A 14,185-nucleotide genomic window follows, 5' to 3' on the forward strand; every position below is an offset into this window, starting at 1 on the left:
ATGTGATGATATGTGAGGGGACTTGGGCCAAAACCAGCTAATTATGTCTTTAAATAAAAATTATCCTGAACTTTGGAGATAAATTGGAGGAAATTATACCTTGGATATCAATCAAATGTTCTTTGGAATCAAGTACTTTTTATATGCATTTAATACAAGCTAAATCCTGTTACTAGAACAGATTAGTCATATGAGATGGTACCATATCGTAGTAATTTAATTTATTTACATTTATGCCTTACAATTGATTGGGTGTTTAGAGGTGCGTCTTAAAGCTTATTTGGCTAGAAGGGGCATGGTTACAATAATAGGGGTAAACTACGGATTCCGATTTTAGTCTGAGTATCAGGCAGCTGTTTTGGAGATTCATTATGGCTTTGGAAACATTAAAAAATTGATGTTCACTATCAGCAATATCGAGTTAAGTAGGGCCATAAATTTAAGGTCTAAAACTCATTGCCTAAGGAAAGATATATCGATCACAGCGTTCGATGACAAGTTCTTGCTAAGAGTAGGACATCAACGGTATCGGCAAGGCTGTCCTAACTACAACTAAGTACTAAATTGTAACTGAATTTGAACTCCAAATTGCGTGGATCGAATTTCTTTGCGTTCGCATAGATATGACGGAACAATTGGCAGTTCCAATTTTGGTTAAGGTATCAGAGCAAGATGCGATTTCTACGAGATAGAACGACCAAGTACTTTTATCGAAAGCTTCAACAAACCGAGATTTTACGACTGTGATACTGAAGACGAGGTCGAATTCAGGGGGGTGAGGAGTTTGAACCTCCTCCTCCAAAATTTTATCAGAATCCTAAAAACGTACAAAAATACAAATAAACAAATTTTTGGTGCTTTTTTTTTAAACCACCAACAGATTTAAAAACACTACATGAATAAATGTTTCAAAAATTTGATTATACGTCAGAAAAAGCTAAATTAGCTGCAAATGCGTTAATTTTGGACGGAGCAAATCTGTATCAGCTTATCGAGTCATTACAACAAAAGGCCTTACTAACCCTAAGCTTAAATATGGCAACGATGGGCAGTACTGAAAAAGGCGCAACGGATACCATTATGAAAGGTATTCTGTTTCATACCTTGTCTTCTGAACTAACAGCTAAAATTAAACAGAGAGCGTTTGTTGAAATCATAAATAAATGGAGTTTGTAATGCATCACGTTAATGTGTCATTTGTATTGTTAATGTATTAGTTTTATTGTTTCATTTTTATTTGACAGGCAAGTTGGATTCATCGCTGTATGTTTTTTATAATGTACTTATGTTTTTACTTATGCCCTCATTTTTATTCATTTTACTTATATTACTTAGTCTTACTTATTTTACTCACATTTTATTTATGTCTTTTGTTTGTGTACTTAAGTACTAGCTTTTATTCATTTTATTCTTGTACTCATTTTATTTGACAGGCCAGTTTGATTTATCGTTGCAGGCATATTTCACTTCTGTACTTTTTTTTTTTTTTTTTTTTTTTTTTATACAATGTAGGCTAACTGACTGAAGGCAACAAGCTCGGCAGTTCTTTAGGTTATGAAAGTTTGCTTGATAATAAAGTACTATTCTGTTCAAAAAAAAAGAAAAACAACCAATCAGTTTAATAGCTTGTCTTCAGGATCGGAAACTAGAATAAAAATAAAAGAAAATATATAATAAGAATAAAAACATAATAAATGGATTCTTTTAAAGAGTTTGTCTTCAATATTTAGCGCTAGAATTAAAAAAAGGGGAGGAAATAATAATGAATAACATTCTTATTAAATTTGCATTTTACTGAGGGTGTTCCGCACTTTACTGAAAACAAAATATATCGTAAACGTTCTTTTTTTAACGTTAATAAATTCAAAATTGATAAAACGTCTAGAAGTAAATATTATTATATAGTAAAGAGTCATCCGAATTTAATTAGTTCTTTTCAATAATTTTGATCATCATGGTAGTTTTATTTCTGTTTTGTTGATGATATGACAAAATAAAAACTCACTGTTCGAGATACAAATGTTTTCAGTAAAGCGAAGATGACACCATGGCCTTTAGATGGCTTATGAAGAGTTACCCAGCTCCTGTTTGTGGAAGTTTCTGCTCGTTTTACGTTTGACATCATCATAATTTCTTACAACCTTATATATAACCTTATTTTATAACCTTACTAGCTGTTGGGGTGGCGCTTCGCGCCACCCCAACACCTAGTTGGTGGGGCGCTTCGCGCCCCCCCAAGCCCCCCCGCGCGCGTAAGTCATTACGCGCCATATTAGTTACGCGCCATTGTAGTTGTGTCCCTGTGTCCCACCTGTGAATATAGATAGATTTATATATGTGTTTCAAACTACGTAAAAATTGCGAATATACAACATTCTTGGCTTTCCCACTACTGGGAGCTTTTCGTTTCCAATTGCCAGCAATTGATCTGAAAATGTTTGACCAGAGCCATCGTTACACAGACAGACAATATATAGAAAATATATATATAAAATATAAATATATATATATTTTCTTTTTAGTTTTTTTGTAGTTTTTACCATTTTTAGTTTTTTTCTTCTTTTGTATTAATGCTAAAGCCAAGGTTCAAACCTGGAGCCTCTCGGACCTAGAACCTGAAACATAACGCTTTACCAACTCAGCTACTTCGGCTTGAATACATTCGTTTTGAGCAGCTTCCTCAGGTGTTGCCATTGTAGGTTCTTCAGCCATTTTAAAATTAGAAATTTCTCTTTCAACGGTCTTTTTATAATTAAAAATTTGTGTTTGAACGATATTCTTAAATACCTGTGTCCTGGTCGTCATTTATATTCCCTGTGTCCCGGTCGTCATTTGTGTCCCGGTATCCCAGTCTGTAATTTCTCTTTGAGTGTCCCGGTCTGTAATTTCTCTTTGAGTGTTGTTTCTTTTTAGTATTTTTTATTTTTTTACATTTTTTCTTTTTTCAGTTTTCTTTTTCTTTTTTATTTTTCAGCGTGTCCTGGTCGTCATTTATATTCCCTGTGTCCCTGTCGTCATGTTTTTTACATTTTTTCTTTTTTCAGTTTTCTTTTTCTTTTTTATTTTTCAGCTTCACTATGAAATACATATCGCCGAACCTTTGTTTTTTTTTAACTAAAATCTGGTAGGCATTGATGACCTTATCCAAGTCAAAATCCCAAACCCAATCATCATCGCTATCATTTTCAGTTTTGATATGTTTTGACTCTCGCTGTCCAGGTGGATCTTCATCTAACTGCGCGGTTTTTCCTTTTTTTCTTTTTAGTTTTTAATTGGTTTTTACCTTTTTTTTTAGCTTTTTTATTTTTTTTTCGTTTTTTCTTCTTACTTTTTTTTTTAGTTTTTATCTTTTTTATTTTTTTTATTTTTATTCTTAATTTTATTAGTTTTCTTTTTCTCTTCTATTTTTCAGTTTTTTCCTTTTTTTTAAGTTTTTTTTTTAGTTTTTAGATTTTTTAGTTTTTTAGTTTTTTTAGTTTTTTAGCTTTTTTATTTTTTTTATTAGTTTTTAGTTTTTTTGTAGTTTTTGACGTCATGACGTAAACCTGATCCACAGATCCACAGATCCACAGACAGACAGACAACTTATTTTTATATATATAGATAGATAGAAGATATATTCCCTGTGTCCCGGTCGTCATTTGTGTCCCGGTATCCCAGTCTGTAATTTCTCTTTGAGTGTCCCGGTCTGTAATTTCTCTTTGAGTGTTTTTTCTTTTTAGTATTTTTTAGTTTTTTACATTTTTTCTTTTTTCAGTTTTCTTTTTCTTTTTTTAGTTTTTATCTTTTTTATTTTTTTTATTTTTATTCTTAATTTTATTAGTTTTCTTTTTCTCTTCTATTTTTCAGTTTTTTCCTTTTTTTTAAGTTTTTTTTTTAGTTTTTAGTTTTTTTAGTTTTTTAGTTTTTTTAGTTTTTTAGCTGTTTTATTTTTTTATTAGTTTTTAGTTTTTTTGTAGTTTTTGACGTCATGACGTCAACCTGATCCACAGATCCACAGATCCACAGACAACTTTTTTTTATATATATATAGATATATATCTTACTATTTCTCACAAATTAATTCTTATATATTCTTTATTATTTCTGCTCGTCTTGAGGATCATTCATTCATTGACAGTGATTTCTGTTCGTCTTAAAACTGAATTATGATTTGAATTTATTACTGCTCGTCTTTGGCTCAATGTGGCTCTTCAATTTTCCTTTGAAAAACTCCTGTGAGAAAAGATTTGAAAATGAACCTACAAAAGATTACCGTTGTGGCTATCAAATGCTTATAGCATATTATTTAAGATGAATGAATCAGTTTTTAAATGATCTTGAAGCAAGGAAACATACATCTATTTAGAGGGAGAGGAAGTTAGCCAGTAATTAACCTGAAAGTTTTATTTATAGTTTTTTAGTTTTTCTTTTACAGTTTTTAGTTTTTATTTTAGTTTTATTTTTATTTTTTTTATTTATTTTTGTTTTTTTATTATTTATATTTATATTTATTTACTATTTTATGTTTTTATATATTATTTTGTATTGTTTACTTATATTTTATTATTTTATATTATGTATTATGTTATTTACTACATTATATATTTATTTATTTATTTTAGCTTTTCTTATTTTAGTTTTGTTTTAGTTATATTTTTATTATTTATAGTTTTTAGTGTTTCACACTTCATGAGAGGGGAAGGGAATAATTCCTCTGGCTACTCCGCTGTTACCAATAGGTTTATTTATTGTTTAAAGAATAATTTATTTATTTATTACTTAATTTAATTTATTGCTTGACGTAACAATAATTAATGTCAATTATTGATTAGAATTCTTCAGACTACCTTAGTCGAATATTCAATTGGTATTCTCCTTTCAACCTGAAGTAAAATCTTAAAAAAGGTCAAATATTCGAGTTAAAGGGTCGCATATGGCCAACAGGTCACTCTCTTTTCAATTTCGTTTGATAAACCAGTAATGTCTTGTCATTATCATTGTACCATTAACGGTTAGTATCTTAATAAACTTACTTAGTATCGTACTATTGTACGATACTAACGATACGATATTGTACGATACGTTAGTATCGTACTATTAAAGCTCAGTGCAAGAACGGGGCCTGTCATCGATGATTCGACATCGTCGGAACGATAAGTGTTGCCATCTGAATACAAGTACCATGAAGAAAAAACAAATACTCACTCAAAATCAAAAACAGCTTCACCTTCATCAGAATCGATCGTTATGGCTAATTTGATGCAAGTCCCATCATCCATAAAATCTTCAGCAACTAAAATACTTTTACCAGTTTCCTGAAAAATATAAATTATTTTAATTAAATTGTAATTAAGAATTTAAGAATGTGATTTAATTAATTAAATTTAAATAATTGGTTTAAATTAATTTGATTTAAGTAATTTAATTTAACTAATTTAAGTAATTTTTCATTTATATTATTAACTTACGAGTCACAAAAAAATTAAAGCTTTCCTTATTTAGAAAACTGCTAATTAGTGATGAAGAAATTTAATGGTGTTGGAGCCATAGATTTTTTTTTAAGTCCGAATGGAGAAAACTTTTGTGGTGCTCAGTAACATTCCATCATCAAGTTTTATTCTTCAAAATCGATGAAACTGCATTTCTATTTTTTTTTATTAAACTATGCTAATTTTCTTCAAACATCAGTAGCCAATTACTTCTTCTTTATGAATAAATTATATAATTATAAAATTATTATGAAAGAATTATGTAATTATATTTATATGTAAATCAAAAATTATATATATATATATATATATATATATATATATATATATATATATATATATATATATATATATATATATATATATATATATATATATATATATATATATATATATATATATATATATATATATATATATACTGTACGTAATTATCAGTATAATCTATTGATGACTATAATGAATATATTCACAGCAACTAAGTCATATTTTCACCTCAATTACTACCTCTCGTGAATCGAGAGTTAGCCCCAGGGGATTAAAATTGTGCGATTGTGCCTTCTATGTTAATGAAACTCCAAATAAGCGGGTATTAATAAAAATTATTTTTATAATGTTATCTTCAAGCCTTTTTTTCCCATCCTTTTTTCAAAATATAACGTAGCTGCTTTTGAAAGGTTAATTAATATTTTCTTTTATTTTTGAAGCTACTTATTTTAACCCAGAGCCCGTTACCACCAATATTTCTGCCACAAGGCCATTACTGGTACCGTTATTTGGCCCACGACTTCATACAATCCCGTGATTACTAGATCGCCGGAGGAGGGCTCCTGAAAAATCCCCTTCCTATCTAGGTAGAACAATCTAGATAAATTGCGCCGTTAGTGGTTAATTATGTAACCACTCATATGTCTCTCCAATTATCACGCCATTACAGGTCCCAAACGCTCGAAGCAGGAGTGGAGGAGATGATGATTCAGCTCTAATGACCACTCTTTTATTCTACCGAATTAACCCAGACGCTTGGGTCGCACTTTCCTAGGACTATATCTTCCCTCGTGAAAGATATCTCAAATAACATAGGACTATTTTCCTATGCCATAACTCTTTACCCTTCCTCTCTATCTAAACTCTGCCTAGGGGTAGATGATAAAAGTAAGCTTAGAAAAATCAGAACTGAATCAAAACTGAACAAAACGAGTCTTCTTTCGGGCACAAAAAGCACAAAAAAGCACCCACCACAATTCAACAGATTGAAAGGGTGACGGTACGTCACCCGTTGCGCCTAATCTATGGATCAACCCCCCCCCTTGACCTTACTGACTTTAAACGGTTGAACTCTGCCTCTCGGCTGTCTGATTACTCATCACCAGTCTGTCTATTGTTAACGCTAAGCTAAGAAGTGAGCCCACGGAAATTTAACAAAAGGAGATAAAAAGGAAGATTAAAAGTGGGATTGAATTTGGCTCACAAAAAGGGCGTTTATCTGATAATTAGGGGATGGGACCTGACACTACTTCTTTATCTTTTTCTTCTTTGTATTTTTTTCCCCTTCCCCATTTCTTTCTCGCTTTGATTTTATCAAATTTAAAGGGGTGATTGATATCTGTATTGCTTGCCCTCACTACTTCAAGAAAGGACGGCTTTGAATAATGCTATTAGGCAAAAGGGTATTCCGAAGAGTAAAAAAGGTAAATTCAAAATGTGACCGAGTGAGAGGAATAAATTTAAACATAGGGCAGACACACTTTTTAAAATACAAGAATGACATGTTTTTCCTTGATTTGGAAATTAGAAAAACAAACACAAATTAAACAAAACCCATGTTCTCAAAATATGACTAAACAATGATTAAAGCTAAGGATTGAAAGTTAAAAACAGAGCTATTAGAGTCACCAGTCCCCTCCCCCCGATTGTAAATAGAAATATATTAATATCATAGCACCAATTTGGCTAAGAAATGGAATTGGTAATTGTACCAATTCAAGATCGCGAATCCACTGGAGTCGGGAGAAACCTTGGTTGCATCCCATCCCTAATAGACATATTCTAGTAAACATATTACAACTAGTCAACATATCCCTAGTAAACATATCAGAAGAGAACATTTATAATACTATTCTAAGACTTTGTCATCCCTTTTTCATTCTGTTAGTCATTTTTTCGTGTATTTTTTTTGAATTTATTGTAATATATGAATAACTTACAATGTTCTGTATTTAGTTAATCCTAAAGAGTAACTTGTGATTTGTAAACTCTGGGGAATGAAGTTGCTTATTTTAACCCATATCCCGTTATCAGCAATATTTCTGCCACAAGGCCATTACTGGTACCATTATTTGGCCCACGACTTCATACAATCCCGAGATTACTAGATCGCCGGAGGAGGGCTCTTGAAAAAGCCCCGTCCTATCTAGGTAGAACAATCTAGATAAATTGCGCCGTTAGTGGTTAATTATGTAACCACTCATATGCCACTCTCTCTCTCTCTCTCATAAATTCCAAAAGAATATTAAATATAAAAGAGATAATTCCATAGGACGATCAAAAAATGAAAGAGAATAATAAATTTATACTAGTAGTGATGTCTAAATTTTATTATTTTATAGACTCATTAAAATATAATATATTGGATTTGGCTTTTTCTGTGTTTACTTAGGATGTTTGTCAATAGTTTAAATGAGCTTTTGATTTTGTTTGTTTTCAGTTTTGTCATAAGAAATAGGAATCTATTTCAGTCCAAATATTTTATACAATTTAGCAGAAATTCTGCTAATAAACATCCTTGATCAGAATTTAAGTTCGAAGAAAAAACTCTGATGAAGAAATTAATAATCTAAAACTTATTTCCAAAAATTTGAAACCTTTAATTTGAAACCTTTAAACTTAAAGAGTAACTTGTGATTTGTAAGCTCTGGGGTTGAGCTCCTAAACTGAGGCTCTTACTAGTGTAAAACCAGTAATGCAAATTTGTTGACAGAAGAATTTTTACTTGTGGGACAAAGCTGAGAATAATACCAAAACAACATGCTTCTGAAAGAATGTTGTGTCGGTGAATTCTTGCCGTCCTATGTCATATCGGTCTTGTGTCGTATGCCATATCCGTTTCATATCGGTGCATTAACTGCTGTGATATTTCATGCGCAATTATATATATATATATATATATATATATATATATATATATATATATATATATATATATATATATATATATATATATATATATATATGTATATATATATATATATATATATATATATATATATATATATATATATATATATATATATATATATATATATATATATATATATATATATATATATATATGGAGATCAGTTTCAAAATTACTTTAAGTAACTTTTGGAAACACCCCCACCCCAAAAAGTGGCCCCGGAGAGGCACGAAGGTGAAGTTATTATTTTTTTTTTCGTCAGTATTTTATCTGTTACGTAGTCCTAGTTACTAAGGTGTCACAAAAACGTCCAGATTTTACATGCAATGTATTTATGCACCATTTTGCTCAGAATAAATACTTCTGACTCTTGCAAAATCTCTAAGGAAGTTAAAGAAGGAGGATAAGAAGATGCCAGTGCATGGTCGATTCTAGTCAGGGCATGCACTTGAAGCCAGAGTAGTTCTTAAAAATATGCATATTTTTTATTATGGATCGCCTTGCGCAATAGCGTCAATTAGGGGAGTGGGTTGGGTAAAAATTTACTTTTCAATATAAAGCAGGGAAGGGGGAGGGGAACTTACCGTATTTTCAATTTTTCAATGAAAATACCAAAAATAGCATTTTCCAATGACCCCCCTCCTAATAGCACACATGTTTTAAAATCTAAAGGGACATAGACCCCCAAGTCGTAATTCTCCAACTGAAGCCACCTCTCTTAATAAAAAATACATTAATATCCATTTATAGCCTCAAAGTTATAATAGGCTATGTAGTACCTGTAGTGACTTCATTGCCACCTCTTTCAGCATTTCCCTTACAGCGAGTTCAGCATTTTCTTGGATGTATTTCATGTATGTTTGAACCACTTGGAGACCATAGTAATCAATAAGTTCGCACACCAAATTGATTCCCTGGAAAAATGAAATCATTTCATGTTACCATATATTCATGGCTTCCACCATGGTCCAAAAACCAGTGTTTGTTTAGAATAGAATAGTTTTTATTTATACAAGAAATCGTAGATTAGAATAAATTTCAACTAAATGGCGCTAGTACTTATAACAAAAACAACAAGAAAAAACCGAGACTATAACTTATTAAACGCTGATATGTAAAAAGGAACGAACAAATTGGCGAAACGCTTTGTTCTTTGGAGTAGGGCTCCAGTCTCACTTTGTTAGCTGACCTTGTGATTTTCTTTCTTATAACCAGTGATAGTTTACTACCACCGCTTACATATATTTTGCACTGTAAAGAAGAAGTTGGTCGAATTTGCAGATCAAACCCAAACGACGTTCGTGAAGAGACGGTAGTTGTAGGATAGATAATGCCGATTCATAACTTACATATGTGTCTTAAAGAATAACTTCAAAGGCTCTTTTTTGTAGTGACTCAAATTGATCGTTAGGTAACTTGTCATTGACTTGAGCATACAGGACAAGCATACTTGGAAATTGGTCAGATGTATGTAGATAAGCCGACTTGAGTTGGGACACGGAAAAACCGAAACGACGTAGTAAGATAAGGTAGTAGGCCGTAGTAAGCCGTTTTAAGTTGGGACACAGAAAAACCGAGACGACGTAGTAAGATAAGTAAGATAAGGGTACGCATCGCCCCATTTTCCTTTTTAGTGATTATATCAACATGAGTACTAAACGAGCAGTCAACGCTAAATGTGACAACGAGAATTATAGTCGAAGATACAGGCAAAGGACTGACAAAGCCTCTCTTAAGAGGATTAAAGCGAAGGATTTTGGTTTTTCCTTTGTTGATTTGAAGGCTGTTGAAAGTACATCGGTCTTTAAAGCTGCTCATTATTGCATCACTGAAATGGAGAACTGCCTCAGAGTTTTCAATGAGATATCTTAGAAGAACTGACAAGTCGTCTACGTACTTAAAGCTCAAACTCAGAAAGGACAAAGCAGTTTATAACTGCTAAAAACAACAGCGCTGCAAGTTTCGTGCCTTGTGAAGCGCCAAACATGAGCTCAGCCCATTCGAAGTTCGTGTCTCCAGGGAAAAAGCTGTAGATGCCCTGGAAACAGTCTTGCAAACAACCGATTACTAAAAGGCAAATATGCTTGCGTGCACCCGTTGTGCGTAAATTTGTCACAGCTATGAAATGGCATAAGGTCAAAAGCTCTTTGGTAATCCACTAGGAGAAGATCAGCAATCGCACTTCCTAGGTCAAGCCATTCGACAAAAAGGTTATCCATTCTCACTAAGTAAACAGTTGTGCTGCTTCCTTTCAAGCATCCGTACTCATATGGGTCAAGAGAAGGAGAAACCTGTGACATCAGCTTACGGTATATAAACATTTCTGCCACCTTAGACAGGCTCGGGGTTATTGAGGTAGGTCAGAGTTGGTCAAAAGATTTGGGACCCTTTACTTTAGGTAAGACACGAACGTACACTCTCTTCCAAGCATTAGGGAACACACGCTCTTGGAAACACAGGTTAATAATGGAGGAGAGTGATTTGGCAAGGAAAATAGCGAATTCATCTAATACCTTTAGAGGAAGCTCGCCAGGGTAAGACGCACAGCTCCAATCAGCTTCTGAAGTTCCTCGTAAACAGCAAACTCGGAAACTTCACCTACGTCATCAATCCCTGCTTCACTAATGAGAGACGGAAAGGTGGTACAGATGCCAACAAAAACGGAGTTCGCTTCCGCAGCCGATAACAAGGTACCCTCCTATTTGAACAACCTTAAGTCACCGGGTATCACTTTACCAGCAAGTCTTTGTACTGACGAATGCCATTTGTGTGGATCTGTCGTAAGTAATTGCATAATTTTGTCCTTCATATATTGTCTCTTTGCTCGCCTGTTCAGTTTGACAATGTGGTTCCAAACCTTGGCTGAAACAGCTAAATCGCCATTGTTGTGAAGGCGGCAGTGAGTCTCAGCATGGTGTTTGAGGCCGCTTGTGGTCCATGGTTTATCATTATCTGTAACGGTAATGACTTTAGTCGGGAAACAAGCATAGAAATTTTCCTGAAGCAGGCTTGATGTCCGGCTCGGAGCAAATGTCATCAAATTCGTAGTAGCCGATCCAGCGACTGAACGTAGAAATCAAATCTTTTGTTAGTGGTCGTATAGCAGTTTTGACTCATTTGGTTTTGGAGATAGCTGAATTTGCTTCTCAGAAAATTATGAAATGATCGAAATTATGGAGGGGTCCTAGAGACTCCGGTGCATCATAGAAGTCTGTAAGGTTCGTCAAGATCAAGTCAAGCATGCTGCCACTCTGATGGGTCGGTATTACGACAACTTAACGCAAATCCAAGACATTGGAAAGCCATTGTTTATTTGTCTGGTTGAAATCACCAGCAATCACAAATGCGGGAGAGGCATACTTTTGGCGCACTTTTTCTATGAAAAACTGTATGTGCTCAATGAGTTCTTTCCTGTTTTTGGCACTCTCAGGGTAATAGACCGAAGAGACTATCATACACAGGAATCTTCTTGATACATGTGTTGATTTACATTCCGTCCACAATATCTCATGGTCAGTGTCAATTGGATCGATTAACAGCTTTGATGATAGATCATTCCGAAAGTAAAGTCTTACGCTACAGGGTCGCAACGAGGGTCGCAACGAGCGCGCAACGTCATTACTTCTGAGTCAGCGCGCATTAAAGGCTACACGGGCTACTTTAAGACTCGTTGCGACCCAGGACATGTCCTCTGGGAACTGGCTGTTAGTGACGAAAATCATTGCAAACGATTGCTTACCGTAATCGTTTGCAGGTAAGCAGTAAGCGGTAAGCAGGTCTTTTTTTGCGAGCTGAAAAGCGAAGCCGGTTCAGCTTTTCATTGTCTATTTCCATTATTTGCGACAAGTGGCTGCCTGATCGTTATTCGTGAGATGGCAAGAATTGGCCATCTTACGCTACAGTAAATGGGTACAGTAAATGCGCGCTGACGTTCCTAAGATTCTGGCCAGGGTCGCAACGAGTCTTAAAGTAGCCCGTGTAGCCTTTAATGCGCGCTGACTCAGAAGTAATGTCCCAGCTTTTACTTATTATTGCGATTAAGGTGTTGTTTTGCTTGTTTACAATTTTGAGATTGTCGATTTTAGTGCTCAAGGAACGTTACATACGATAGGCGCTTTAGGCACTTTGGCGATCACGTTAGTAGAATTAGACTGATAGACCCTGCTTTAGCAGTTCCTATCAGAGTAGCGAATTTCTTAAAAAGTTTTTAACTGTTGGTCATCCTTGGATAACGACTAGAGACGAATATTTTGTTTGAATGCCAAAATTGGGTTAGCCCGTTTTGTTGTATATATTCGTGTTAAATCGTATTCTGTAGTTTGTCGTTTTTACTTTATGCATTACTTTTTTATACCCTGCCGCCTGTTGTATTTTGCAGAGTTTTGGCATGTAATAAATTTATACCATATCATATCACAAAAAAGAAAAAAAAAATGTATGTATATAAATACAAAATTTGTCAAAAAACCAACATTCTACGACCAATGTCTCGATAAGAGCACCTCTGAGGGAAAAACACATCACCGGTTCCTATAAGAAAAAAAAAACAACTTTTCCTTGTTTCTCGAGAGGGAGGACTGTAATTCTCCTAAATGGAATTTTCGGCTATGGTAATTCCAATGGTATAGTTTTTATTTTAATGCGACCATTAAAATAAACCAAAATAACTAATGCTATTCCAGAAGCAGTTTCAAATAGCGATTATTACTAACGTGATGGTTGTTTTTTTTCAGTTACTATGGGCTAGAGTTCGTTCTTCATTAGACTGCACCTGACACTGAACCTCTGCTGCGGAAGTGGAATGTGTGATTTTTTTTTTTTTTTTTTTTTTTTTAGGTGAAATTTTTAATTGACTGTAAGGATGGAAATAACCATTATTATCAACCTAATAGGTTTCCCTGATGGCTGTTAAAAAGTATTATAACTATTGTTTCATTATTAAATTTACCCTGTTTTTGGGTTTGCCAGCTCTTAACCTGATCGAACGAGTAAGAAGAGAATGGTACGATTTATTTTGAGTTTTCATGTTTTGCATTCCCACTGAAGATAACCATTGGTAGTTCCTAAGATTAACTCGCAAGTTAAAGAGATAGAAATTTCTTGGAGCGATGGGAGTTACTCGATTAAGTCAAATAAACTCTCCATTTACAAAGGTCGCCCCAATAGCCTGCAAATGACTTTCGCCACTGACAGACAATGAAAACCATTATCTATGAAAGCGAAAATGTAAAGCCTGAACTTGAACTAGAAAAAACATAACTCACGATGGTAAAAAGAAAAATGAATTAGAAATACACTTTATTTAACTGCAATACTTACAAAAGTCGTAATAATTATTTTGCTATAGTTTTTTCGTTATTTCTTATCTAGTCGCGGCATTTTCGTTGTCTACCATTGATTTAGTTTAAAACTAATAAACCATAAGTATAAACTAATATGCATTTTAGTGAAATTCAGTATAAAATATAAAATTACTAATCGTATATTTTCACCGCTCTTCTTTTATCCTCTGAAAACTTTTTGTTAGGTAAAGATT

General features: G+C 33.5%; 1 protein-coding gene across 1 annotated transcript in view; it reads right to left on the reverse strand.

The window, feature by feature from the left end:
* LOC136033201 (5-oxoprolinase-like) overlaps positions 1-14,185 on the reverse strand; it is a 111,183-nt gene that overhangs the window by 19,180 nt on the left and 77,818 nt on the right. The window contains exons 16-17 of the mRNA XM_065713911.1: positions 9,429-9,563; positions 5,188-5,297 (exon numbers count right to left, since the gene is read on the reverse strand). Coding sequence (XP_065569983.1) covers positions 5,188-5,297; positions 9,429-9,563 — 245 coding nt within the window. The remainder of the gene's footprint in view (positions 1-5,187; positions 5,298-9,428; positions 9,564-14,185) is intronic.

The sequence above is a fragment of the Artemia franciscana genome, chromosome 11 (genome assembly GCF_032884065.1).
Source record: "Artemia franciscana chromosome 11, ASM3288406v1, whole genome shotgun sequence".
Classification (NCBI taxonomy): domain Eukaryota; kingdom Metazoa; phylum Arthropoda; class Branchiopoda; order Anostraca; family Artemiidae; genus Artemia; species Artemia franciscana.